The following is a 26686-nucleotide window of genomic DNA, read 5'->3' on the forward strand; positions in this document are numbered from 1 at the left end:
AGACATGTCCATACCCAAGTCTATGCCAGACCCTTCTCTCACAATAAGACGCCCAGCGGCCAGTCCTCATGGGATCTAGGTCGTGATGCTGCAGCTTGGTTGCTTAGTTGGGGCAGGACTGTAACCGGGAGGGTTAGTGAGGTTAATATGCCTTTCCTTATGGTCCATGTCTCGAGAAGAGTAGCGGCCAGCAAAGCTGGGAGGCTGGGCTTGGGTCAAGGTGAAGGTAAAGATGAACAGAGATAAGAGAGCCATGGAATTGATGTAAACTTACAGCACCGCAAGAACCGCAGGACTTGGAGGAACCGTCAGAGGCGGCACCGCACTTGGGGCAGCTGGATCCGTGCATTGTGATTTCTGGGTTGATTTGGTAGAGGAGTTGGTGTTTGGTGTTGGGTTACAGAGTTGGAGTTGTGATTGCTGAAAGAAGACTTTGAATTTGGATGAGAGGCGCAAATTTGAGGGACGACGGAAAGACCGAAAGCAGACTGGAGGAAGTTCTACAAAGGGTGGGGACGGAGCTAGAGACATCAGAGGTATTTATACTTTTTGAAAGACAACTTCTCACAATGTAGGTAGTCATGTTACCTCTATTTTTTAGCCAGATAAGGTAGCTAGCTCCCCTTTCCCGCTAAGTCATATGCTATGGTTGTCTACTAGATGACCATCTGTCTTGGGGGGTGTGCTAACCAGGCAGGCAGGCACACCTTTCTACTCCCACTTCGACTCAAGTGTGCGGCACAGTTATTGCACTCTCGAGACTCTATGGTCCGTGTGCATCTCGAGATCAATCTGACTGACTTGGCCCGCTAGGACCGACTTGGTCACCACTAGGAAGCCGCATCCACTCGCTGAGTTCCCGTTTTGATGAGGCCAGCCAGCACTCGACTATCCGTGTCCCATCCTAGGTAGTTTGAAGATTTCGGTTCGCATCCAGTATTCTGTTTTTCCCCATATGTCCCATCCATCGTCTCACCAGACAGCCCCCATTCATTCCCATACTTTATAGTGTAGTGTAGTGTAGTCAGCCCCATATCACAGCCCGCAGTGCCTATCATTCAGGGTCTCAAGGGGGGTCTACGCTAGCACTAGGGGCGGTGATCCCCCAGGTAGTTTTGGAAGCTTGGCAGCCAGTCGTGCCAGCAAGTGTACCCACCCCCACCCACTGGATTAGCAATCCCAGGGGCCCTGAATGGTTGGTTAATACTAGGTACTTGATACACAGTCAGGTGTTGCTGCCTTGTTGCACCACCGCTACGATGTGCTGTGCATGTTGACCTGCTGGTGGATGGGTGATCATGGGAATCTTAAAACGATTGGTAGGTATCTCTGATATGGGGGTAGACTTCAAGTTGGAAAGTAGGGCTGTCTCTGCTGTAATTCTACAGCTCTCAAAGGAGGATGATATCGATGTACAACTGAAGATCGGCTATGGGGGATACAAATCCAAACGTTGGACAACGGGGCCAGGTTTACTATGTAAGGCAGACTGAAACGCGGGGGAAGAAAGGTTGAATCGATAACGAACCACAGTTCATCTCATGTTCAGGTTTATTTCTTCTCCTCGGATGAACCAAGTTATGAAGGTACAGAACGTACATTCGTAGCACCTTACTATCTGCATCTGTTCGGTAAAACACGCAGCTATGATATGATAGTGTGAAGTGTGGGTGGGAAGATAGATGGATGGATGCATCGACAGGCCTCGTGGTACCCTACCTCCCTACCTACTACTGTGTAGGTGCCGACTGAATAGCCCGCTCGTATGTAAGTTATATACCGTCATGTGCAACCCGACAATAACATACCCGCAAATACCCAACTAAACCATAGCCATATCCCCAAGTCTTCGGTCGCCCGCCCCTGTGTAGGTACATATGTGTACCTGTGTATATGCCGTTCTATATCCCACCCCTATGACCTTTCATATCAAACAAGCAAGCCTCCTCCCCTCCCCTTTCCCCAGCAAGCAAGCACAAGCAAAAGGTAAACAAAAACCCCTTCTTCAAAACTCAACGCCAGCGTGTCCATATTTTTCTTCTTCCTTCCATACAATACAGTACAGTACATCCCATCCCAGCCCTACACCCCATTATTAAGACCACGTCAAGACCAAGAGACTAAGACATACACTGCCCCACGCCCCCTTCCCCCCTCACCATCTTCCCAACCGCCTGCAGCATACTAATTCCCATAACCAGCGTGCCAAACGCCGCCGTAGCCCAGGCCCCCGCCCTCTTCCACCCTCCCGTCTCCTTGGTCAGTTTCAAATAACACAACGGCGGCAGAATATATGCCATAGCCGCCGCACTAGTAGCGCCAACCAGCTCAAACACCGTTCCCAAATCACAAGTAATCATGCTCAACACCATGGCGCTGACTACTAAACTAGAGGTGAACAGCAGGTGCAGGTTCATGTTGAACGGATCCCCGGGGAACCAGTAGTTGAGCATGACCTCCCGACAGACAAAGGCTTCCAAAGGCAAAGTGGTGAGCATGTTCAACCCGAAGCAGAGGCGGGCGACGTTGACCATGGTGTTGTCGGCGGGGAAGTTGTTGAGGACGTTTCCGAGGGTGCGGTCGCCGAAAGTCAGGAAGCCGACGAGGGCCATGAGGAGACAGGCGATCATGGAGACGCCGGTGGAGATGTGGGTGACGAGGGAGAAGCGGTCGATGGTGGGGGTTTTGAGGGAGCCGTAGATTAGGAGGGAGTTGTGGTGGCAGACGAAGGCTGTGATTTTGTTAGTTTCGTTGTTGTATGCATGTAGAGACCAGGGGGTAACGTACCAAAGGATATCACTCCTATAGCTTGGAATATGCCATCGTTGATGACGAGCAAATTCCAGCTTGCCAACGTCCCTCTGTCTGCTGCTGGAGCTAATCCGCCTTGTACCAGGACCGTGACCAAGATCACGGCCATGCTGACCAGAGCGAGGGTACTCGCTTTTGCTAGCTGTATCGTAGAGAACCATATTAGCCGTCCGTCCGTCTCGTTTCGTCTCTCATCAACCTCTCAACCACATCCCCCCTCCCATCCAAAGAAAGACCAAAACTCACCATAGCAATATCCCTATACAACGCCAACGGATAACTAACCCCCAACGTACAAACCAAAATAACCCCCTGCCTCCCCACCAACCACCCCACCAGTGTCCCCTTGACCCCCTCCTCTTTTAGTTCCGGCCAAATCGCCCTCAACACATTCGGTATCGAATCGCCCACAATCACCCCAAACGCAACCATTCCACCAAACGCAAACGCCCACTGCGCCACGGATATCGCTATCAACCCACTCCGTCCAAAACACTTCTCCACGGTTCCCTGGAAAGAATTCGCCCCGGATAACTTCGAGTTAATCACTATGAGTCTAATCGTCCAGTCCACCACGACCGTCAGCCCCACTAGCAACACCAACCCGGACAACAACCCCGCCTGCTTAAACGCGTACGGCTGCCCGATTATGCCCGCACCGATGATGGAGTTGGCCATGTTCATAAAGGCCATGCGCAAGCCGGATTTGGGTCTGGACCGCTCTGTTTCGGCCCATGAGGCTACGTCTTCGTCTGAGCCCCAGGGACCGTTGTTGGCGACGGTGACGGAGGGTGCTTCGATCCCCGTTAGGAGCGGGACGCGCCCTTGGCGGTGGTAGTCGGAGGAGGTGAGTGGCTGCTGATCCGAGTCGTCTATGTCGAAGTAGGAATCGAAGGAGTCGCGGGCGTGGTGGTGGTGGTCTTCTGGGGCGCCTGCTGCTGCTGCTGCTGCTGCTTTAGGGCTGTTGTCGCCAAAGGTGGTAGGACGTAGGTCGAAGCGCACGCGGTTCGGAGTGCGAGGGGTCCGTGGGGTTCGAGGGTCCGAGAGGGCGGATTGTCGTCGGGGGAGTTTGATGTGTCCTGGTCCTGGTCCTTGTCCTGGTCCTGGGTCTGAAGGAGGACTGTTGCTGCCTTCTCGTTGTTCTCCTGCTGCTGTCCCTGTCCCCGTCCCCGCCCCCGCCCCCGTCCCGTTTCCTGTTATTGTAGAGTCTTCGCCGTCGTACCCATCGTCATCGAGCAGATCGGGGCCACCGCCGGATAGTAACCCGACATCTTCCTCGTTGTGATTCCTGTGGGTGGAAGCAGCCCGGGGCCCTCCAGCGCCAGCGCCAGCGCCATGCGATTTGGCGGCTTTGCCCATTGCTTTCCTAGATAGCTTTTCCGTCTTTTCTCCGTATGTTCCTTCTCTCTTCTTTTTATATAGCTCGGCAGTCCCTTTCTATCCAGGGCATCGTCTTTCTCTCTATGTGATCGTTCAGATTTATTCGGTTTGTCGGTATGTTTGTTGGTTATGATCGAATAGTAGGTAGGTATTACGGATGTCGGTCTCGGTCTCGGGGAAGCGGCGGACTAACGAGCGAGCGGTTGCCGCGGTCTAGGTGGGTGGTCGTGTAAGTCAAAGAAGGTATTAAAGCCAGCTAGCAGTACCAACGGTTCGGCAGGCAAAGAAAAGTTGAGACCGGATTAAAGCAAACACAGCTAGCTGCCAACAAGGTTTCTAGTGTTCAACCAAAAAAGGACAAGAAGAAAGGGCAATTAGTCGGTGTTGGTGCTGGAAGCTTGTGTGGAGTTGTTGTCTGGGGACAAAGTGGAAGTTTGGGGATACGTGTAATGCCTAAGCGGGATGCGGCATAGCGGATGCTGTTACCTCAACGGATGCGGATTGCGGATTGCGGACCCTTCGATCTTGAATGGACGGTGTCGATTAAATTGATCAAGTAAATCGTGACTTTTAGCTGCATGAGTTAGGGGACTCCAGGCCACCAAAAGCAATGAGTAGGGCCTCCCGTCCTGTCATGTGATAAACAGGGGATCAAACATCCCCTATTCACCTGGTGGATCCGGGGGCTAGCGGTAACAACCAAGCTTCACGGCATCCATTGAGCCTCTCTGGGCTGAGGTACACCACCACCAAGCACTTCCACTTCCACTCCATCCAAAACTAAGATCTATGCCAAGATCCCGTCATCATGGAAAGAATCGTGGCTAGAAGAAAAAATCTTATTGAAACCCAAACGCGGGAGAGCGGGCTTGCCAATTCGTCTTTGTTCCTTGGCGCCCGTCCCGGCGGGCGAGCTCCTAATCCCCGGCCTTCGACCACCACCAACCACCAACCACTGCACGACACAAACATCCAATGCCGCTCGTCCTTTTTAGTCTGGGGTATGGTAACAGAAACCGCCGACGTATCTATATGGCCGCATCTTCCCCACAGAAACAGCCCGAGAGAGCCTCAACTTTCGTCATTCGTCAACGTCAAGAAACCATCCATCAATTCTCCGTCTATATAAAATGAATGTGTGACTGTGCCCCCCCAAGGTATATGTAAAAGCCGGAAAAGCCCATTACTTCTATCGTTTGGACCCGTGTGTGTATGTGTATCTGGTGTACAGTACCCATCAAGAGCTCAAAGACACCCAAGTGAACCAACCCATATGACACCCGCGCCCGTTGTTATCATCTTCTACCATGATGGATTTGCATGTTGTATGTTTATACAGATCAGCTTTTTCTTTCTCCCAGCTCTCTTCTTCCAAAAATAATGGTGTCAACTCATTTTTTTTTCTTTCCGAAGGGACACTGAGGGTATCATATGTTACAGAAACTTCAATAACTCGCTGGCTTGCTATTGATATGCATGTGTGTGAAACGAAAAACAACCAAACAAGGATGCGGAATTTTGTACAAACACCGTGTGGTGTACTACTAAGCCATCATAGCGGCGGCCATGACGGCGATACCCAGCACCAGAGCATACGCGTTGCTCTTGAGCTGGTAACCGGCGGAATCCTTCCCGCTCGGAGTTGCAGATTGGCCCGTGGCATCGGCCGAAGTGGGAGTACCATCGGAAGAGATTGTACCAGCAACGGTTTGGCTGGTCTGAGTACCCGATGTTGTCGTTGCCGCAACGGGCTCAACCTTGGTAGCGAAGCCGATGCGCTTCTGGTCCACATCAAAGACGCTATACACGTTCTTAAGGAAAACGTCTCCGAGCAGCCAGCCGTTTGCCACCACCTCGCGTCCATAAATGTTGCTTCTGCACGACGTGCCGCTGCCCGCCTGCCAGTCCTTGGCCGAAATCTTGTAGGTGACACCGCTAAAGGTGACCTCAATCGGAGAGTCGCTGCACGGAACATACCATGTAACCTGGTCTACCGTGGTGGAACCAGGAATAAGCTTATGGAGAGCCGTGACATCCGACTGCGGTCCGAAGGCAAACGAAGTGCCGGTATCGATGTAGGTCGTACGGTCCTTCAATGTGACCTGTTTACCTCCAAACCCAAAGCCGTCGATGGGAATAACCCAAGCGCCCTTGTTATTATTGGCCAGATTGGTGTATGTAATGTCACCCGTGTACTTGGAAGAGTCGACAGCTCCAAAGGTGATCTGACCTTCGTTGATGGGGTCCGAAGCTCGGCCCAGGGTGACGGCAAAAATGTTGCTTTGGAGAACCTTTTGGTTCACAAGCTCGGTTATGAAACCGTCAGTGCCCCCCACGGCCATGTCGAGGCCTAGAATGCCATCGAAGGCGAAATGAGTGAAGTCACTAGATGTCTCATTTGCCAGCCCGAAGGACATGTTGAGGGAGATTCCGGCAACCGAGACTGAATCACGGGCGAGAGTGCCTTGAACAACACCAGTTCCATAGGCAAGACGAAACTCCTTGCTCTGCAGCTTAAGCGTCTTAGAGTCGTCAACCCCGAAAAGGTCGTGGTAGATGCAGGCGTCGCTCTTGCATGTTGCGCCCATGATCCACGCCGTCGAGGAACCGGTATCTAGGAGCATATACAGTGGCTTCTTTGACGAACCAAACTGAACTTTGGCGAAATAGGCGTAGTCCGAAGGGTCGTGGTAGATGCCCGCGCTATCCTTCCTTTTCGTACTCTCGGGTTCAACAACCGAGTACGTATTAGTCCTGGCTGCCAACTTGGACCTCTTTTTTGGTACTCGCGGGCTATCCAAAGTAGCAAATCTGTATGCGATTCGCTTGGCGTCTCGGGCAGCTCGGGCAGCGCCAGCTTCGAGACTCTCGTTAGGCTACGAAGTTGAACATGTTAGCCTGTATCAATTGCTGATGATAACCGTCGGATATCCGAGAGGAGAATGGAACGTACGTCGGCGTTTCTTTGAACCACGCTGAGACTGATAAACCCGTCCATTTGGGGTTCACCTCCAGGCGGCGATGGAGAATGGAATTGACCTCCAGCTGCCACAAGCCCCTTCCCACTAACATCAGTACTACCGCTCACATAACAAGGCTCCCCTGGATCGCATGGTAGAGGAGGCCAGATGAAGAAGGCGCGAGCTGAAGTGGCCAAGAGCGTAAGCTCTAGAAGCTTAGATACCCCAACCATTTTGAGAACACCGGTCACTGACCCTCACTGAGTCAAATCCACCACACTCGAGGTCGTTGTTCGGAAATTGGGCTCCTGTCCTGATATTGGCGAATGTGTCGATGGCCTGAAACACTATGATGATGGGTATCCGTATGTACAGGCTCCTAGTTGTTATGCCTCTTTTCTTTTCTTCCAAAGAGTGAAGATGGTATCTGATCGTCGTAAGGTCGCGAGAGATGGAATTATTGCAATTAGCGATTATAGGTGGCGAGCATTGGGAGAGATGAATGAACGATTGTGATTATGTGCATTGGTGGTCGCCGATAGGTTAATGAAAGTGAGAAGAGAAAAGACAGATTGCCGAAAGATGCGATGCGGTTGTATGTATCCGAACAAGATGGAGAAATCGTTGTGTGGTGGTGAGGGGGTGGAACGAATCGACGTCGAGGTCGATATCGGTTCGGGATCGTTTGTGATATGCTGATGCAGATGCTAATGCAAGGCAAAAGGCAGGACGCGCGCTGCTGTTGGATGGGGTCGGCGATAGTAGACTGTGCTTGTCGACACTGCGGATAGTATGGCGGAATAAAGGAAACGAGAGTGGAAAAAAGGACAAGCCCGCCCGGTAGTATCTATTCAAAGGAAAGTAAGAAGTGACAAAGTCTCCCGAAGCTCCCCTGGCATAGCAAAATGCAGGCGGAGGAAGTTGTCAGGGTAGAGGAGGAGGAGGACGGGAGATGGTTGGTGTTTGGAAGTTGGAGAAGGAGGAAGTCAATGGAATGGAGACTTTTGAGGGAGCGGACGGGCCTTGACGGGAAAGGAGAGCTGGATGCAGATGTGATGAACCGTGAAAAGGTGAAAACATGGGGTACCTTAGCTGGAAGGTATCAATGAGCCATTCAAGCCCAGTCAAGCCCCGTACCGCCCGTCGTAACCTCCAAAATGCACTGAACTGACAGTGGACATGCAGCCTCTTCTAGACTTGGCAAGTGGATATCAAAGAAAAGGGAAGCGAGAGACATGGCTGATCTGGATAACGACCCCCGTACTATAGCCTCAAGTGGATGCCAGCCCAGCCAATTCCTTCCACAACCAGTCAAGCTTTTTGGGGTTTCTGGAGAACAAGATCCTCTTAACTCGGATATAACCCTCCAGTTGGGAAATTCAAGGGCTACCGTCACTGACGATGATGATGTTTTTACCTTGCTCCGTTGCCCCGATCGACTCGGTCCAAGAAACCATCTGTGCCGAGTGTGCGGAGAGAGAGAATAACCCGAACGGACAACTGGACGTCACGCTACACCAACTCTTTTCTCCACGAGTCCACGAACACGTTGTACTGCCCGAAACCGGTGTACAGAACGAAGTGATGTAGTGACAGCGAACCTCAAAGAAAGCCGCAATGAAGCAACGTGACAAAATGCCGAGGAATGATAAGTCGACAACAACAACAACAACATCCAAGATTCTTTCTTGGCCTCGAACATGGTGAGGGTCATTGACGAGCGTGTCCGCGGCTCCATCTTCATAAGAAGATCGCTTCTTTAGAAAAGGACCCTGGTCCCTGAACCGTGCTTGCAGCCTCTCTCTCTGGAGAAGTTCCCCCCAATCGCGAGATGCGGTTGGTCAGATTGATCAGAACAGGTGAACAAGCTCCGGGTGGACATGGGACAACTTGACAAGGCCATTTCGGCTCCATCGTCTGGCCTGCATCCAATTTGCGCCGTGCCTCCACTCGGGATGGCACGCCTCACTCGGTTCCCTGTCTGATCTTTCCCCGAACGCAAGAGATGGGTTTCGATTTCCATGACATTGAGAATTGGACTGTGTCTGGCTGGCCGCTGGACACGAACTAGTGATCGAGTTCGCTCGTCCGGGAACCTCGGCGACGATAACAGTACAACACGACGACGACGACCGAAGACGACGACGATGCTGTTGACGAATGAACGATAACCGGCATGACCACACCTGCCAGATCTCGTATCTTGGACATCTATCTTCTCCAATGTTTCCAAATTTGGAATTGCCTCTTTCTCTCGTCATGGATCATGAATCATGATCAATCAATCTCTCCTTTTCTCCCCTTCTCCTTCTTGCGCACGAATCCTCGCTCTCTGCCTTTGCGGCTGCTGTTGGCGGCTTCGTTCAACTTTGGATCATCCGCTGGCCGCTTCGGGTCTAAGGCTGCGGGGTGTCAATTTGGGGATGACAGGGGCTGAAAGTGGAAGCCAGAGCCTGCAACAGGGGGGCAGGGGGGGCAGGGGGGCCGGTTGGGACCGGGGAGAGAGCAGCAGGGCTTCAAAGGTCCACAACAACGACGACGACGACAACAAACAACAACAGCGACGACAACGACAACGCCGAGCCGGGCTGCACAAGCTCCTCCCTTTAAATCCGGGGGGCAGTAGGTAGTGTAGGAATACCAAGACGGACTTTCGGACGGGCCAAGTCGTCCGTGACCTTGATGGGACGCCCGGGCGGCGATTAACTCTCGAGCCGTAGATTTTGTACCACTAGAGATACAAAACAAAGATATCTGCTGCCCCGTCGACCCGTCGTATGACCCCTACTTAGCATGACGACAACGGCTGACTACAGTACCTAACCCCCGAGATCTGATTAAGCTTGGGTATAGAGTAGTTTCCTCCCTGGACTACTCTGGAGCAATCTACGTTTTTCACAAAGAGAGCTTTCAACCCGAATCTCAACTTCCTCAAGTAAAAAGTCCTGAAACCACACCTGTAACTACCTATGGTTACACACCAGGGACATGACAACGACCCGCTTCAAGGTTAGAATTCGCAACAGAGAAACATAACAATGGATGGGGAACCCGAGTTTGCTGCGTCTCGATGCATGCGGTCAATCTGGCATACCTATTGGTCCAACGGTTGGTTGGTTGGTTGGTTGGTTGGTTGGTGATATGATCATATATATGGACGAGATTAAGTTGTGAATTTGGACGTGGGGGGTGTTAGTGTTCTTTCCCCATGCTACATACCATGGTACCATTCCGGGATCGATAATAGGCGCGAGATATTGCTTCGGTTATCGGTTGTAATACTTTGTTTCTTGTTATACGAACTTTTTAAATAGTAATAGATCAATTTCATAATCTGCAGGGCAGACGACATGGGTTCGGGTTTCTTTTTTTGCCATAACTGATTAACTGTTGATGCTATACACTAGGTAGGTAGATGGATCATGGTTGGTCGTATGTAGGTGATGGCCATACCTACTCGACCGACCTATGTGCTCGGGCCCGTACGGCCATAACCTTTCTGTTTCTGCTGTCACCGAAGACCCCCCCCCGGCTATATATTGACGGGAACCAAGCCGCCTTTTACTCGGAGATGGCCAGTGATGGGCATTGCACTGCCATTTCGAGGTTCCATGTCTTAGTAGTGGTAAGCCATTTCTCTGCTGCCGGATCCTGGATGTGCTGAATGGCGCTGGGCTAGCTATACAGCACACGGCCGCAAAGACGCACCAATGCAGATAGATGTCTTCAAAAGCCTGTGGCGTTTTGAACATGTTTCTCTCTGAAACGACGTGTATTCGAACTTTGAAGCAGGTCCGACTACAAGTCTCTTCTGCGCCGGTAAGTCTCGTACCAGTCCAATGCCGAACGCACCACACTTTGGTTGGTTGATCTCTCAAAAGATGACTGAGAGAACTGCGCCCCTAAAGTAGTGAACTGATCAAGCTCCTTCTCGCCAACGAGTCCCGATGCCGCCAGCGTCCTCAGGAACACCCAGACAGACTCGTTCGTGATACGACAAGATGTAGCATAATCGAGAACATCCGAAAATGTCGACGAGATACTGGTGTCCTGTCGAGAGCAGTCGTAGTTATCCAGTAGGTGGTAGAGAAAGCACCAACCAGAAATGTCATTGTGGTGGTCGAAGCACCATGTCTTAACGGCCGCTAGGAGGTTCTTATGGGTATTATAATCACTCTCCTCCTTCCCTAAAAAACCAGCAAGATATCGAGCGTGACACCATGCGTAGTAGTTGTGAGGATGTCGTTCTCCGGCCAGAAACACGACATTTTTGATATCTCCAAGGACTTCTACCATGAAGCCCAGCGAACTGTATAGGCCTACTAGCCACCGACGGTGGTTCCAGAGAGTGGGCGACTTGGTATGGCGGTGCAATCGACTAGTAAGCAGGCTGTTGAGGAACATCTTTTCTTTCGTCAGCACGGTCCAGGCGTTTTGGGTACCGGCTAATTGCTTTTGGATAAGTCGCTTCCGCGTGTTCGCAGCCGTGAGGAACTCGGGATCCATAAGAAGGATGACCGCCGTCGCGGCGAACAAATTGTCGTCGGTCTGCGGTGACAAAGAACTGCCATCGATGTGATCTTGGAGTATCTTCCGGGCAATAAGAAACGCTTGAACCAGCCCAAGCTTCGACACTCCCACTGAAATTCCATCTCGAAGCATATATGCTCCTTCCGGCAGCGAAAACTCCTTGCCGAGAATCTCAATCTCAAGGCGACCATAAGGTGGCGGTGTATTCAGGATTGAAGATATGGAATCGTAGGCTGCTTGAGGGTTGCCGGCCTTCAAGGCAGCGATGGTGGCTTTGTCCAGTGTTCTCGACATGATAAACGGAATAGAGGCAGGTCACAAGCTGCGGAAAGGGTCAGAGACGCTTCTAGTCCTGACGAGTAAACAGCGTAGTGCTTGTCGGAGGTGGTGCTTTGATGTGTTGTTGTTCAACTGAAGTCTAGGACGATGGTCACCAACCCTAACCCGTCTCCTCATCCCATTAGGGGCACTCGGGAAGTTGACAGCTCCCGTCTTGGCGGCTTCCTTCCCGCTACAGTCGAACCCCCTGTTCCTGCAACCCCCCTATTCTGCAACTCCATACAAATTTACCCGGTTAGTGCAAGGCTTTTCGCCGCCCCAATTCCCGGGTTTGTATGTAAGTGAGGCACCGGTAAATGCAAATTACCTAGTAAGTGCAAACATTCTGGGCGTCCCCCATAGTGCCCGGATTAGTTGCAGGAACAGGGGGTTCGACTGTACCGTCACCCCCACCAAGCATCGGCGATAAGCGACCGATAAGCCCTTTGTGCAGGTGGCCTTCAGCTGCAGGGAACAACTGGCACCTTCTGGCAGCTCCGTCATAGCTTCGATAGGATCCCAACATGTTTGGGGGAAAGGCGGTGGCATGAGCAAGTGAGCTGCCTCCATCTGTCTTTTAACAACTTGGACACGCAGCCTCGACAGTTACGCATCTATCACCACGTTTCCATCAATAGCGGACCGAAGCCAGCTCACATTCGCCGCCAAGATGCCGTCTCTACTGGTCGTCATCTTCGCCGTCGAGCTGTTCGTCCAGCTTGTCAACACCATCGGCGCAGCGACCATCAACAACCTTGTACGTTCCCCGGTCCCCATTCTCATCCTTGGTAAAGAAGAACTGGAGTAACTAACCTGCGTGCCCATCATAGTTATGGCGCATTGCCCTGTCTCTCCCGATTCCCCTCTCGGCCGAGTTCGCCGCCCAGCGCCAGAAGCAGAAGGATTATCTCGCAGTCCGCCGCGAACTCAACGCCACCAGCAGTCAGGATGAGTTCGCCAAGTGGGCGCGCCTTCGCCGCCAACATGACAAGCTGCTAGAGGACTTGGAGAAGAGGAGTAGGATAACCCCGGACAACCACGTGGACTCTTGATGATCATATACACGGAACACTGGGCTGACGTATAATGCGAACAACTACAGAGAAGGATCTCGACGCAGCCAAGACCAAGTTCGATCGCACTCTCACGACTGTGCGCGTGGTAGCTACAAGGGGTTTGCAGTGGTTCTTGCCTTTCTGGTACTCGCGCGAGCCCATGTTCTGGCTGCCCTACGGCTGGTTCCCCTACTACGTCGAATGGTTCGCCTCGTTCCCTCGCGCGCCGCTGGGCAGTGTCAGTATCGTGGTGTGGCAGTGGGCGTGCACGGGTGTGCTCAAGCTGGTCATTGAAACGGTCATGGCTGTTGTCGGCTTGGTTGTCGCTACCAGACAGAAGCAGCAAGAGAAGCAGGAGGCAAAGCAGGCGGTGCCTGCGGCGGGAGCCGGGGACAGCAAGGCCGAGGCTAAGTGATGTGGTGGATGGACTTTGAACTTTCAGCAATAGAAGGTTGTTTATGTCGGCATACTGGGAGATTGTATACACCAAGATTAATGTAATACAGCCGCTGACTGGTGGGAGAACCAGCAGGCACGATGATGCGATGGCTTTTACGAAATGGAATGTCTCTCATCAATTTGACGCAAAGTTCTTCATTGCCGGAGCTGGAACACTGCAACACTACGTGAGATGACTCTTGGCAGAGTACTTGGGCTTGATCTAGGCGTACTTTTTGACTTCGACGACCATTGGAGAGATCGGCGAAGCTTCGAAAGCGCCAACGTTTACGAAATTATGAAAGCGCATGCGCATGCTCGCGCGTAGGCCGGATAACCACCGCAAGACAGATGTTGGTGAGAAGACCTCATCGGTAGAGCCCGAACTAACTGGGCGCGATTCTTCGTTACCGTCCCATTCGTCGTGTGTGGTGATCCGACCCGGTGTTGTTGAAAAAGAGAAAGAAGTTGAAGACGGGACAGCCAGCCCAAAAATTTATAGAGATTTTTTCCCGGCAAGCCTTCGCGGTGGGGGACGGATAGTGTGGGGCCAGTGTTTCGGACCCACACGCACTGGACCTGCCAAGCCAAACTGCAGTGGATACTTTTTGCCTGCCGCTACAACCTAAACGGCGGCTAATACATGCCGCCTGCCTCTTTCAGCCTCGCTCACGACGTCAATGGATGCGCCATCTGGCATCTTTTTTAAACATTTGATTGTTTACCTTGAAGCAAGGGATATGCACTTTTAGAAAGTCAGGTCCCGATTACCTTTGGTTCACGGTTTTGTTTTTCGATTCATATTCTTTCCCAACCCGTGCCATGATTTAGAATCGCATAACATCACCAACAGACATCCTTCAACCATGGCGACGATACCCTGGGGAACGTGAGTGTGCTTCCGTTCGCCAAACTACCTTTCAAGTCGCAAACCAACTTCACAAACATGTACTAACCCCTCCCTCCCCAGAATCCGTTCCCTCCTAATCTTCTTCGGCCCCGTCCTCCTCCCCAAAGCCATCACCCTCTACCGCAACCTCCGCCGCGGCCGCGCTGCTCACGGGCTCAAGATCCGCCCCGTCCCCGCCCCCGTCCGACGCGCTCTACTCCTCCTCCTCTCCCTCTCGCTCGTCTACCTCGCCCTCGCCCTCGTCCCCTTCTACTCCCCCGAGAACATCTTCCGCCTCACGCAATCCCGGCTCCAAATCCCCGTCGACGTGCTCTTCACGCGCCTGGCCTCCCTCCGCCCTCCATCCATCTCCGACAACGCTTTGCGTCACAAATTCGTCAACCTCGAATCGCGTCTGCTCTACCTGCAATTCGGCCCCGACGTGCTCGCCTCGTGCCCATTTTGTTCGTCCGACGACCCCAAGTCTTACCTCTACTATGCGCTGCCCAAAATCGTCGCCCCGCATCTGTTCAACCTGGGCTTGATCGCCCTCGTCACCTCTTCCTCCTCTTTTTTTGGTACCGGGAGTAGAGACGGGTATAAATGGCGATACCCCGCGACCATCGCTTCTTTGTGCATCGGTTTCGCAGACGTTTACACGGTCAGCTCGTATAACCACCAATCCAACGCGCGCGCGCTGAGGTTAAACGAAATCGATTTTTTCTACTGGCGCCAACGCTCGCTTCGCTATCTCCTTCTGGTTGTACTAAACACCCTCCTTGCGAGCTTGCTGTATCTGAGCTCCACCAACCGCCTGTTCGCTAGCCCCCCTAGCCCCGCGGAGCGCGTGGAAACAGTGGTGCGCCAGTTGCAGCAGGTGAAAGGGAAGATCAACGCGGCGGGGGTGATGCAGAATACGATTAGTCGGGATGACGAGTTGAGGGCCAGGAGCAATGCGTATTGGCATCATGAGGTTAGGTTGATGGGGGAAGTGATGGAGGAGAGGGATGTGGTGGAGGGGGTGAGGGATGCGTTGAGGGAGAGGATTGTGGTGGAGAATGTGGAGAGGGATGCGGAAACTTATGTGAGGAGTATGTTGCCGCCTTTTTCGGCGGCGGTGTATGGTGGTGGTGGTGGTGGTGGAAGGGCGAAGGATGATTAGAGATGGGCTTGTTTTTTTCTCGTTTTTTTTCGAGATGTATTGGTTTTTGTTTTTGGTATGGTTGGTGATGTTCATCAGTTGGCATGGCGTTTGGGGATATGGCATGCGTTGTTTAGAGCGATTATAGATATTTCTTTTCAAGATGCTTTGCTTACTATGCTGTATGATGGATACTGCGATTCCTTTTCCCAAGAGATGATGCTGCATCCGGGCAATGCTGGACTAAGTATATACCTCTAGCCCAACAATGGAGAAGTCTATCAGCATCCCTTGGGTTCAACGCTAGTTTGTAACTCCTATCCAGTATCATCATATACTAGCTTCCGCTACCGAAACAGTTTTGTTTAGCCACCAACTCTCCCTTTTCTTGCTCTCCTCCTCTCTACACCAAAACGGTCCAATGGCGCTACCATCATATCTCTGTTATGAATCCCTTCCAAGCTTCCACTTCTTTCCCATTTTATCATATTACATATTTACCGTTACGTATAGATCTTTAGTATCTTTTTTCTTCTTCATGTCAACCACACTTAACCCACGCAACCGATGGATGACCTTGGGTCCATGGACCGTTGTACTATATCCCCAAGGGTCCCTTTCCCTCTCCACCACCTCCTTTCCCAAACCCTAAAAACCCACTATGCGTCCCCCCTGACGTATTCCCCGTGCCCGTACTACTCATACTATCCTTCCTTTTGTTTGGCGGCTGCGCCGACGCCTCCTCCACGCTCCGCTCCAAAAACCCGGCCCACAAATCAGCCAGCGACTCACGGCCACCACCGCCTCCGCCTGTGCTGCCGCTGCCCTCTCTTACCGACCCGGCAGTGGGAGACATGGTGCTGCTGTTGTGGGTAGACATGTCGGAGAAGAAGTCGTGATTCAACGAGGGCGAGCTGGGGGTGCGGTGGAAGGGCGAGGTGGGTAACCGCAAAAGCGAAGAGGCGCTGCCGAGCCCCCCGCCGGAGCCACCCGGGCGGGCGAGGCCGGCTTGTTCGCGCTGCTCGTCGGTCCAGTTGAGGAGGCCGGCGATTACTTGGAGGATTTGAAATTTCTTGGGGTCGGAGCGGTCGAGGGAGAGGAATTGGAGGAGGTGGTTGGTTACGATTTGTCTGTGAAAGGTATGTTAGTTGGGCTGGTTGTGGAAACGTGGATGAGGGAAAGGGGGTTGGTGTAGAGGAAGAAAGGGGCAATCAAAACAAACATACCGGTCGATGGTCTCCTCCGGCTTCATCTTCTTGATGTACTTCAACGCCTTGGTCAAGTGATCATTCAGCACAATCGCCTCATGCCTCAGCTTGCCAATCAAGAGATTCTTCTCCTTGACCTCCTTCTCAAACGGCGCCGTGCGCTCCAGCTCCTTCTGGAGTGACTCCCTGGCATCCTGGGCCTCCTTGGCTTTCGCATCCGCCTCCTCGGCGCGCTTCTTCATCGCCGCCAGCTGCTCCTCGCTCGACTCGACCATCTCCCTCAGCTCGCGCTTGCGCGCCTCCTGAATCTCCTGCAGCGCGCGCTGTAGCCCGTCAATGGCCTGCGACTGGGTATTCCTCTCCTCCGCGACGCGCTCGTACGCCTCCCGCACGTTGGCCAGCTGCTCCTCCAAGTCCGTCGCCTTGGCCTCCAAGCCCTCGCGCATGCTGCGCTCCTCCATGGCGATCACCTCCCACTCGCCCATGGCCGCGCTCGTCTTTTTGAGTTCTGATCGGAGGTGTTCCACCTCGCGCTCGAGGTCCTCCCTCTCCTTGCCCCAGTTCTGCTGGGACAGGTTCGTCCGGCTGCGCAGGCCGTCGATCTCGCGCGCCTGCTCGGCCACCTGCTCGCGCAGCCGGGCGGCTTCCTCCTCCTGGGTTTGCGCCGCCTGCTGCAGCTCCTCGTTGGCCGTCTCGAGCTCCTCCACGCGCGCCCGGTCCCGCTTGAGCCGCTCGCCGAGGGTCTCCTTGATCTTCTCGACGCGGCCGAGCAGGTTCTGGTACTGTGTCTCGGCGTGCTCCTTGGCGGCTTCGGACTCTTCGAGGTCGGACCGCAGCTGGGACACTTCTTCGTCGTGGGTGCTCTGTATGCTCTCGAGTTGCTTGCGCAGCTGCTCGACTTCGGCGCGGAGGGTCTCGCGGTCTTGCGACATGGCTTCGAGCTTGGCGCTGGTATCTGTGCTATTGTTGGTGGTGGTGGTTGTGTTTGCTGGTGTTTCGTCGGCGGTAGTAGAGTTGGTTACTGGAGACCCCTCCGTCGGCGGTGGGGATGTTGTAGTAGACATTGTAGTAGCAGTTGTTGTTGTAGAGGGATTGGGGATGTGACCGTTTGCGCCGTCGGGAGCATGTCCGTTGGTCTCAGTAATGACAACAGCAGTAGGTGTTGTTGCTGTCGTGTCCTCTGCTGGGTTGGCAGCCGATTCCGACTCGGATTCAGGGTCCGGGTCCGGGGCCGGATTGGAATCCCCGTCTGGCGGTGGCGGTGGATTTTCAGACTCGGGGTGGTCGGCCGCAGTTGCGGGTACCTCTGCGTCGGTGTCCTCGTCCTCTGCTGGTGCTTCCACCTGGTCGAGTTTCGGTGATGTGTTCTGTACCCCCTTGTAGAGACCCAATCGGGGTCCTTTGTTAGCGTTTAGGCCGGCGAAATACATTATGATTAAAGTAAGGGGATTAAAATGCCGTTAAAGCAAAGAAACGAAACTATCGCAGGCAGTCATTCAAGAGAAAACAAAAGCGATTGGGAAGAACATGGGTTGAGGAGAGAAAGAGCGATGATAGCAAATGTTGGTGGGTCGGGGATATTCGCATACCAAGGAGGCCGGGGTTTCCTCTACAGGCAGAGTAGTTTCTTCTGTATCCTCTGTTCCTTCGGCCGCTGCCGCTTCTACCTCTGCTTGTTGCGGTGGTGGTGCTGGTGGTTGGTCTGACAAGACTTCGGCATCTGGTGCAGCATCTGGTGCGTTGCTCCCGCCGCCCTCCTGCGGCTTCGCCTTGTTATTACTGGCGGCGGCGCTGCTCTTCTTCTTGTTGTTCTTCTTCTTCTTGTTGGCGGGCAAGGGCGCGGGTGACGACGAGACTGCCGGCAGGTGGTAAGGCGTCAGTCGAAAACGAGATCAGAAGGGTGTTATGATTTCCATCCCAAGCCCAATTCGTTTCAGAAAGCTGTCCTGTTAGGTACCATTCCGGTCCTATGGCCAGCCATGCTAGTGCTGTGCAGGGCAATTGGTACACTACATGGGCGGGACACCATGGGCGCGAGAAGCGAATGGGGATGGCGTGGAGGAGGTCCAGATTCGGCTGGGGCAACGTCACGTACCTTGGCCAGCCGATTGGGTGACCGGCGCCGAGGGCGACATGGTCACTGAAGTCAATTACGACGATAGTGTATGGGTAGGTATTGATGCTGTCGTTTCAAGGGCGTCGGCTGGTGGACTTGTAGATCTCAGAGCCGTTACCAAAGACCTTCGGTTCCCCTGTCCGTGATGTTTACCGGGTGTAGTGAAGTTTACAATATCAACAATGGCCAAGCCGGGGCGGACGGGAAGCGGATTGTCCTCCGTTCGAGTCGTGGTGGGCGTCAGTGTCACTGCCCTGCCCACTGTGCTTGGGAGTTGGGACTCCAAATTCTGTTGGAATTTTGTTGTAGTGGAGTTTACTCCGAATGATTCAGGTACCTCTTGTGTACTTCACTCAGGTACGCGTGTACTCATTTCCAAAACTTCCATAAAAAGAGCTTTAACGTTGAGATATGAAACACCCACACAACTCAGCCACGCGGATGACATCTCTTCCCGTTTTCAATGGAAGTCTATCAGTGGGAACTTTCGTCAGCTAGTTTCCTACCCCGTCTATCTTTGGAGTTTGGAGGTACCTGGCAGCTTGCAGATCGACATTCCATCTTTTCCACTTGACACTGCACCCCGCGCTTGATCAAGCCCACCACCACCTTCTCATGTCCCGGCCTACCTACCCTCTAGCCTCTGAAGGTCGGAACCTCGCACAACATGATTGCTTGGCTTTTGGATACGAATGTCTGGCTGTGTTCTGGGGGTTGCATCCGTCTTGTACACATGAAGTTGTCTTATTGACATCTCGGCTGGTCTGTCCAGGTTGGTTCGGTACGATACCTACTCAGTCGTGTCTTTGAGTACCTTGACGGCAGTGATGCCTGAGGTCTTCCTCACTTGCGACGAAACCCCATTTGCTTCATCTTTCATGAACTGGACACTTCCTACGAATAACAAAGCATTGTTCGATTTGACATACAATCATCCTTTCTTTGGCGACAACTCTGGAATGCCAACTTCGCATTCCTGACATCCCGTCGTTTGTTAACTAAGCGTACCAGTTGAGCGTAACTTACATACACACCAATCGTGCAGATTCGTTCAGTTAGAAAGTTACAAGCGCTCTCACGCACGCCCCACATCAGTTACTTAGGTCAACGCACGAGCCACGGCTTTAGAATAAAACAGAGCATCCATTCCGTCCGCAAATTTTCAGAATCTCTTCTTTTTTTTTCTCCTTTTCTTCTTCACATATTTCCCCTTCGCCTGCAGGCAGGTAACGTGTTCGGCTTCGGCTGAATATGTCACCTGTTGGATCTGTCTCTTTTCCTCACGGAAAAGAACCAATGACTATGTTCGCAAGACAGGAAGAAGTAGAACAGATATCAGCGCGCTTTATAATCCTGATCGGCCTTCCTTTTTCTCTAATGGGCCTGTTCAGGTTCGCTTGGTGCGTACATCGAACCTACAGCTTAGAAATATTTTCGCAAAACTACACACACATTGCACTTCATCCATTGCATACGGAAAGATGTTTCTGTTGTTCCTGGTCAAAGCTGAAGCCGATGGAGGGCCCGGTGCTTATCGGGAACTCGTTGGTTTTGGTGTTGATAGGATACAAAAACATCGAAATTTGTGTCCAACTATGCTGATGGAATCAGACAATGTGACATCCCCAACACACATACATACACACACAAATGTAGCATACATTTTAATGAGAAATCCATGCAATGAAAGAAAATGAGGATTGCTTCTATAGACAATAACAATAAACAAACAGAGTAAAAAATCGTTCCAAGCCTGGCGTCCCTTTCCTTTTCCGCACAGTAACTTGTGAATATGTAGATGACCTAACCGGGGGTATTATTCCGAGTTAACCAGCTGGCCGCCCGAAGGGGGGTGGTAACAAACATCATGTAGCGCTTTTCCTGAACCTGTCCGTATGCGTGGGCACCCTTTTGGTTGACCTCACACATTCAATCACCATCCATAATCTTCTCTTCAAGCCCTTCTGGCCCGAGTGGCTGTCATTGACCGGGTGGCTCTACCCGGCGTGCTCGACCGCGTGGCTCTCGCCGGAGTACTGGCTACCTAAGCCTTGGTCTTCCGGGTAGAGCGAGTAGCCCTAGCAGGCGTGGTGGCTTCTGCCTTGGGTGTGGCAGCCGCCTTCTTGGGGGTGGTGCCAGCGGCCTTCTTGGGAGTGGCAGCAGCCTTCTTAGGAGTGACCGCGGCCCGCTTCCTTGTCGACTTGGGCTCCTCCTCCTCCTTGCTCTCCTCTTCCTTGGCCTCCTCCTTGGTCTCGGCCTCGGGCTCAGCCTTCTCCTCCGTCTTCTCCTCAGCAGCCGCCGGCGCCTCGATGGCCTTGACGGGCTCCTCCTCAGCCGCGGTCAGGAGCGCGGGCTCCTTGGCCTCGGCGGCCTTGAGCTGGGGCGCCTCCCACTCGTAGTCCATCTCGGCGAGCTTGGCAGCTCTGGCCGCCCGCCTCTGCTCCTCCTTGGTGATCTTACCCTGCCACTTCGACTCAGGCAGGGCCTTCTCGAGCTGCTTGCCGGCCATCTGGTTCCACGGGATAACCTTGAAGCGACGGTTGGCGCCCTTGAAGAGGTCCTTGTGCACCTGCGCTTGAGGGACGACCTTGGCGGTCAGGATGTGGCCGAAGAGGAGGTACTTGTCCATGGTGCGGGCGGCAATGTCGGCAACCTCGGCCTCGGCGAACTCGACGAAAGCGCGGTGACGGCTGGCGCCGGTCTTCTTGTTGCGAACAACGCGGAGTCTGGTGATGTCGCCGAACTGGCCGAAGTAGGCGCGAATCTCGTGCTCGTAGAAACCGTGGGGGATGCGACCCAGGTACATGACACCGCGCTTGCCGCTGCCCTTGGTAACGCTGGCGTCATTGTCGTCCTTGGTCTTCTTCTTGGGAATCTTGCCGACATCTTGGCCCTTCTTGAAAGTGCTGATCTGCTTGCTGGCCTCCTCGGTATCCTCCTCGTTGTCGTCATCGCCGTCGAGGTTCTTGACAAGAGCCTGGGTCTCGTTGTCGAGCTCCTCCTCCTCCTCGTTGTCGTCCTCCTTCTCTTGCGCCTCGGGCTCAGCAGGTGTTGGCTCCTTGGTCTTCTTCTCCTTCTGTGCAGGCTTCTCCTTCTTCTCCTTCTTGTTCTCCTTTACGGGCTTCTGTGTCGACTTCTTCTCTTCCTTGGGGGTGGTCTTGGGCGTCGACTTCTCGGTCTTGGGTGTGGGCTTGGGCGAAGGGGCAGCTACGGCATCCTTGGTAGCCTTTTGCTTCTTGGCGGCAACGGGAGTGGCATCCTCGGTGGCCTTTCTCTTCTCGGGCTTCTTGCTGTCGGACTTGGGGGTAGAAGTCTTGGACTTCTTGTTGGCGGGCGACTCAGTGGCTACGATGAATGGAATTAGCTTTCGTCGCAAAAGTGTTGGACGATGAACACGTCCTCAGAAAGTGATGTTGAAGAACTCACTCTTGGTTTCCCTTCTGCTGCGAGTTACTGGGGCCATTTTGAATGATGATTGCAAGTGAGAACTGTACGGTGTCTAACTTGCTTTTTTTGCTGGAATGGGGACCTTGGGGATTGCGAGCCACCTGCACTTTTGGCCAAGAAAATTTCTGGACTTGTTCGATTCTGCCGCTGCACTAGCAGGCGGTGAGTGTGTGATTTTACCCCCACACTTTAGCGTCAATCCACTAGATCCGCACCGTTAACCCCAACCCCAAGGGCTTTGTTACAGACACTTACAAGTGGCAACGACCTCAACGCTCAGTGTCTTTGCTCTCATCAGAGGCATTCACGTTGTTGTGCTGGGTACATCTTGCTCCAATATCACCTGTTCATCCGATGTCTTCCAAAGAGATGAACATCACGACACCACCAAGATGCAAGTTTGCCGCCTCTTCATGATCCATCACTGCTTTCAAGGTTAGCGCTGTGCCATCGAATCAATACCGTATATACAGTACAAGCAGTGGGCTGCTATTGTAAGTACGGTACTTACACAACTAACAGGAACAAACAAACGACTTAGAAGGGAATTGTTAGCGGCAACGTGCAGTCCTGGTTCCGAGAGAGTGGGAGTCCAAACAAACACCCCTTTTCTTCTTCACATTGTGGTACACGATGAGCTGGACATGGGCAGCTGCGTCACCAGTTCCGAGAGGCGACAAGGCGATTGGGTTGTAGCGACCTGGAATGGCCTAGAAATGGCAGCGTTGGGCTATTGTTCCCTGAAATTCTCGTCTGGATCTGGACCCCGAGTGCCCCGTTCGTGTCGGTAAAATAAGGTATCTGACCGGCTGTAGCCGGTGGCTATACCTACCAAGCAATAATCGAGTGGTTGGCATCCGAGTCCAATGGCTGGAAATCGGATCGGCAGGGCATCATGGAATTGGATACTGCACTATCAGGCATAATATCAGCACTAACCATCGCCGCCTGCTTCTTTGCATCGACACCTGCATTGCCTCTCTTGCTTGTTTCATCCAAATGCCCTTTTGTCTCTGGCCTCCTTCCCTTCCATACCTTTAAACTCTCACCTCCGACATTTCTTGGCTCTTCACCTTCCCGGCGCTCCTTCTAACAACAACAAACACTACCATCCATCGCGGCTCTCAGAGAGGACTGTCCAACTTCAGCTGAGAGACTCATCAGGTGATTCATCATAACCACCGACTTCGTCATCCTGTCATCTCAACCATCGCCGAATGTAACCGAAACGCCGCCGTTCGTCCACTCATCCATTCGCCTGCGCCGCCATTTTCACTCGATACGGTGAATATCAACATATACTGTTAACGTCGTAGCCATATGATCCCTATACGCCATTGATACGGGACTAACAATTACGAATCCATGAGGCGTCTGCAGCCTTGATACACGCATGCGCCGCTCAGCCTCACTCTCAGTTTTGGGACTCTTCAGACTTTACCAATAGCCACCCCTGAGGACCAGGCCCGCTTGGAATACGCCTTATTCGAATGTGCCATGTTTGTCGTGAGCCATAAAATTGGGTTTGCTCTTGGAGAATCACGAAACCAGACGTAACAACTTCTGTCGGCGACATAGGCGCAAGTGGCACTTGAAGGGGGAGAGTGAAGAGATGGCCGAGTCAAAGAGGAAGAGTCTTTGGAACTTGATTCGTGCAAAGAGCACGGCAATCAGGAACTTCAAAGATGTCAGTCAACAACACTCACCCGGGATATGATTAGAGAGCTAACAGTGTGTACAGGTAGCAAAGGAAGCAGGCCATAGGAGGACAGCAAGTGATGGCGACGCAGGTACTCTCCGAAGGAGATCGGATTTACCCGCTGAATTCACAAGCGATCGTCGCCGACCTAGGCGGCCTGGCGCGAAGGGCTCAAAGGGGAAGGGTCGTGACTACGAGATCCATCGTCATGATCCAGGACCGCTTACCGACTGGCCGCCATCAGGCATGTCGAGCGAGGAAGAGTTATCTTTGGGACAGGCGATGCAACTGATATCCAGGGGCGCTCCGGCTTTCAGAGGTCATAAGCGACCTATACCACACGCTCCCGATCATTATTACACTCTTTACGCTACCGTTGCAGGGAACCATGGCGATGACACCGACGCCGCCAACTTGCACGACGCCATGACCCAGCTCATGACCCTACGGAAAGAGGGGTCCGGTTACGCAAACTACCCATGGGAGACTTTCGAGCAGCCAAGCTATGCCTTTTGCTTTGGAAAACGCGCAGGAACCATTACTCTCAACCATTGGGTATCTTTAGCCAGTGTTATCCCGCCGTCGATACCACTTCGTGATTCTGGCGTAGCACCACGAGAGATCACGCTAGATCGCATCTTTGAGAGGCTCCAGGAGTTGGAAAGGGGGCTAGAGGACGACGATGAGGATTTCATGTACAAGAATCTCTATCGACGGCTTCTCCGAGACCCCGACAAGTACCTGAGCCCACACAAGACGTTGGACAAGCAAATAACAGACCTTATTATGGTTCTCTCCCGACCAGACTGGATCGACTGTACCTTGCCCAAGAACCAGGTCGCCACCAAGTTCATCTACGACAACTCTCTCGCCAACGCCTCTACTTATCACAAGTTTTTCCACCAGCTTCTTCTCAGTGTCGAGCTCGACCTACGCATCAACTCCGGCTTGCACCTCGCGGAAGCAAAAGAGAAGCTCGTGGCCCAGATCCCACCAACAATACAATGGAACCTTGCCCTTGCTCGCCGCTGGCGCGAAAACATCCGCGTAGACCGCATTGGGGAGCACCCGGACCAGATTCGTCTTCGGTTTAAGCTACAGAAGCGTCAAGTCCGCATGCTCAAGCGATTTATCCAGATGATGAAGTGGCCCAATCTCTCCGAGACCATCGCCTGCCTCAAACAGCACGAAGCCCAGGGAACCCTCACCGGCCACATATCCTCGCACGCCATGGCTTTCTTCAGCGGCCTCATCCTCCCCGGCACCACCTTCCCCTTCCTAATCATGAACTCCCTCGTCGACATCGACCCCGACCGAGCCACCGACGACCTCGCCCTCCTTACCCACATCCACCCGCACTGCGGCTTCCAATACCGCGGCAGCTACACCTACTGGACAGCCGCCTCCATCGTCGGCAAAGTCCTCGCCCCCACGTGCCTCTCCATCGCCGGCTGGGTCGGTCCCGCGCGTCCCACCGTCCACCTCGACCGCGCCCAGATAGCGCGCATCCGGCAGCGCAAACCGCCCGCCCGCTCGCAGACCGTGACCCCCGAGGACGTCAAGACCATGAGCGAGCGCTCCGACCCGCTCGGCCCGCCGGCCGAAGTCTTCCCCGTCAAGGAATACGAGCTCGTAGCCCCCAAGATGGACGAAGACGAAGACTACGACTACGACGGCTACCTGACCGACCTCGTCCGCATCGAGATGCTCCACCTCCGCCCGTCCAACACCAACGACAGCAAGCACTCCATCACCAGCGGCGTGACGAGCAGTGACAACGGCCCGAAGTGGTTCGACGCCAGCATCCACTTTGCCATTGACGGGAACTCGTGGCCTCTAAGGCTGACTTTCGACGTCAACTTTGTGCACGCCTGGCCGTGCAGCGACGGGCCGCATCCGTTGTTCTTTGACTACGTCTACGAGTCTGTGAGAGCGGACAAGCTGGTGCATGTGCGGGACTGGAACGGGGTGTATGGTGGACTTAATTCCAGTTTGGACGGGAGCGGTATGCATGTTGGTGGGCCCAAGTCGTTTCCTGGGTTGGGGAGTAACGGGCTGGGAGGAAGTAAGAAGGGGAGCAACATTATGAGCGCTGGCGGCCGCACGACGACGGCGACGGACACTACTGGCCAGGATCAGGATAATGAACGGGTGCTGGTGGTGGAGGCGTTTGGGGTGCCGGATAATGAGGTGCTGGCGAGGGCGTGGTGCGCGCACTGGGGGTTGAGTGCTGTGGTTGCTGATATTTCGAAGACTTGGTGAGTTTCAAACTCTGGGTGTGAAAGTGGTAGTTGAGAAATTTTCTGTTTACTGACATGACAAACAATAGTATGGCTTGTGCTATCCGCGAGGCGTATGCGGCTGCTTTGACTGTTGTCATCCTGGTTGATGATGGCCAGAAAGTAGATAACAAAGATGAGTGATGAGAGAGGGGGGGGGATATATACTTGTGCGGGAGAAGGAAAGCTGTTGGCACCGGAGGGAGAAAGAGAAGTTTGGAAAGCAACAGTAAGGCTTACTCGACGGATTAAGTTGAGCAACTGTGGATGATGAGTGAAAGATGGATGGGATGCATGGGGACATAAGAGAAGGACAATTATGGTTGTTAAGAAAGGGGACAAGCATGCCGGCTGGCTGCCTGGCTGGGTATAGTTATTGTTTGGCATACTGTTTTGCGTTTTTGAGAGCCTGAGA

General features: G+C 53.2%; 9 protein-coding genes across 9 annotated transcripts; 3 read left to right on the forward strand and 6 right to left on the reverse strand.

Annotated features, from left to right (window-relative positions):
- Nucleotides 1-103: 103 nt before the first annotated feature.
- On the reverse strand, nucleotides 104-4170 carry B0H65DRAFT_549141 (transmembrane amino acid transporter protein-domain-containing protein; the record flags this gene model as incomplete). Its single annotated transcript, XM_062829629.1, has 5 exons — nucleotides 104-118; nucleotides 275-357; nucleotides 2186-2731; nucleotides 2788-2953; nucleotides 3058-4170. 5 exons carry the CDS (start codon nucleotides 4168-4170, stop codon nucleotides 104-106), a joined length of 1923 nt encoding a protein of 640 aa, XP_062682052.1.
- A 1565-nt stretch (nucleotides 4171-5735) lies between these two features.
- On the reverse strand, nucleotides 5736-7384 carry B0H65DRAFT_425360 (aspartic peptidase domain-containing protein; the record flags this gene model as incomplete). Its single annotated transcript, XM_062824570.1, has 2 exons — nucleotides 5736-7067; nucleotides 7145-7384. The coding sequence occupies 2 exons, from the start codon at nucleotides 7382-7384 to the stop codon at nucleotides 5736-5738; spliced, it is 1572 nt and encodes a 523-aa protein (XP_062682053.1).
- Nucleotides 7385-8914: 1530 nt separating this feature from the next.
- Nucleotides 8915-9632, reverse strand: B0H65DRAFT_206204 (uncharacterized protein). Its single transcript, XM_062821868.1, has one exon. The coding sequence runs from the start codon at nucleotides 9410-9412 to the stop codon at nucleotides 9002-9004; it is 411 nt and encodes a 136-aa protein (XP_062682054.1). The 5' UTR covers nucleotides 9413-9632; the 3' UTR covers nucleotides 8915-9001.
- An 838-nt stretch (nucleotides 9633-10470) lies between these two features.
- On the reverse strand, nucleotides 10471-12159 carry B0H65DRAFT_466688 (uncharacterized protein). The gene has a single exon (XM_062826869.1). The coding sequence runs from the start codon at nucleotides 11973-11975 to the stop codon at nucleotides 10950-10952; it is 1026 nt and encodes a 341-aa protein (XP_062682055.1). The 5' UTR covers nucleotides 11976-12159; the 3' UTR covers nucleotides 10471-10949.
- Nucleotides 12160-12431: 272 nt separating this feature from the next.
- B0H65DRAFT_466690 (CHD5-like protein-domain-containing protein) lies at nucleotides 12432-13943 on the forward strand. The gene is made up of 3 exons (XM_062826870.1): nucleotides 12432-12756; nucleotides 12830-13016; nucleotides 13102-13943. The coding sequence occupies exons 1-3, from the start codon at nucleotides 12670-12672 to the stop codon at nucleotides 13467-13469; spliced, it is 642 nt and encodes a 213-aa protein (XP_062682056.1). The 5' UTR covers nucleotides 12432-12669; the 3' UTR covers nucleotides 13470-13943.
- Nucleotides 13944-14164: 221 nt separating this feature from the next.
- On the forward strand, nucleotides 14165-15620 carry B0H65DRAFT_206440 (uncharacterized protein). The gene is made up of 2 exons (XM_062821870.1): nucleotides 14165-14381; nucleotides 14463-15620. The coding sequence occupies exons 1-2, from the start codon at nucleotides 14359-14361 to the stop codon at nucleotides 15541-15543; spliced, it is 1104 nt and encodes a 367-aa protein (XP_062682057.1). The 5' UTR covers nucleotides 14165-14358; the 3' UTR covers nucleotides 15544-15620.
- Nucleotides 15621-16120: 500 nt separating this feature from the next.
- B0H65DRAFT_509156 (uncharacterized protein) lies at nucleotides 16121-19600 on the reverse strand (the record flags this gene model as incomplete). The annotated part of the gene is given in 7 exon segments (XM_062828284.1): nucleotides 16121-16170; nucleotides 16183-16652; nucleotides 16749-18097; nucleotides 18320-18585; nucleotides 18826-18870; nucleotides 19049-19135; nucleotides 19480-19600. The coding sequence occupies 7 exon segments, from the start codon at nucleotides 19598-19600 to the stop codon at nucleotides 16121-16123; spliced, it is 2388 nt and encodes a 795-aa protein (XP_062682058.1).
- Nucleotides 19601-20669: 1069 nt separating this feature from the next.
- B0H65DRAFT_206534 (uncharacterized protein) lies at nucleotides 20670-22471 on the reverse strand. Its single transcript, XM_062821872.1, has 2 exons — nucleotides 22273-22471; nucleotides 20670-22191 (listed from the first exon to the last, which is right to left on the reverse strand). Exons 1-2 carry the CDS (start codon nucleotides 22307-22309, stop codon nucleotides 20891-20893), a joined length of 1338 nt encoding a protein of 445 aa, XP_062682059.1. The 5' UTR covers nucleotides 22310-22471; the 3' UTR covers nucleotides 20670-20890.
- A 1434-nt stretch (nucleotides 22472-23905) lies between these two features.
- Nucleotides 23906-26415, forward strand: B0H65DRAFT_425909 (uncharacterized protein; the record flags this gene model as incomplete). Its single annotated transcript, XM_062824604.1, has 3 exons — nucleotides 23906-23984; nucleotides 24039-26250; nucleotides 26322-26415. 3 exons carry the CDS (start codon nucleotides 23906-23908, stop codon nucleotides 26413-26415), a joined length of 2385 nt encoding a protein of 794 aa, XP_062682060.1.
- Between the last annotated feature and the right edge of the window lie 271 nt (nucleotides 26416-26686).

Source organism: Neurospora tetraspora (assembly GCF_033439725.1).
Source record: "Neurospora tetraspora strain CBS 560.94 chromosome Unknown B0H65scaffold_4, whole genome shotgun sequence".
Lineage (NCBI taxonomy): Eukaryota > Fungi > Ascomycota > Sordariomycetes > Sordariales > Sordariaceae > Neurospora > Neurospora tetraspora.

Coding starts and splice junctions, on each gene's coding strand:
- B0H65DRAFT_206440 (XM_062821870.1), top strand. CDS start 14,359: ATGGCGACGATACCCTGGGGAAC. Junction 14,382..14,462: donor GCGACGATACCCTGGGGAAC/GTGAGTGTGCTT, acceptor CTCCCTCCCCAG/AATCCGTTCCCTCCTAATCT.
- B0H65DRAFT_466688 (XM_062826869.1), bottom strand. CDS start 11,975: ATGTCGAGAACACTGGACAAAGCCACCATCGCTGCCTTGAAGGCCGGC.
- B0H65DRAFT_206534 (XM_062821872.1), bottom strand. CDS start 22,309: ATGGCCCCAGTAACTCGCAGCAGAAGGGAAACCAAGA. Junction 22,192..22,272: donor CAGCAGAAGGGAAACCAAGA/GTGAGTTCTTCA, acceptor CATTCATCGTAG/CCACTGAGTCGCCCGCCAAC.
- B0H65DRAFT_466690 (XM_062826870.1), top strand. CDS start 12,670: ATGCCGTCTCTACTGGTCGTCATCTTCGCCGTCGAGCTGTTCGTCCAG. Junction 12,757..12,829: donor CAGCGACCATCAACAACCTT/GTACGTTCCCCG, acceptor TGCCCATCATAG/TTATGGCGCATTGCCCTGTC. Junction 13,017..13,101: donor AGAGGACTTGGAGAAGAGGA/GTAGGATAACCC, acceptor GAACAACTACAG/AGAAGGATCTCGACGCAGCC.
- B0H65DRAFT_206204 (XM_062821868.1), bottom strand. CDS start 9,412: ATGACGAGAGAAAGAGGCAATTCCAAATTTGGAAACATTGGAGAAGAT.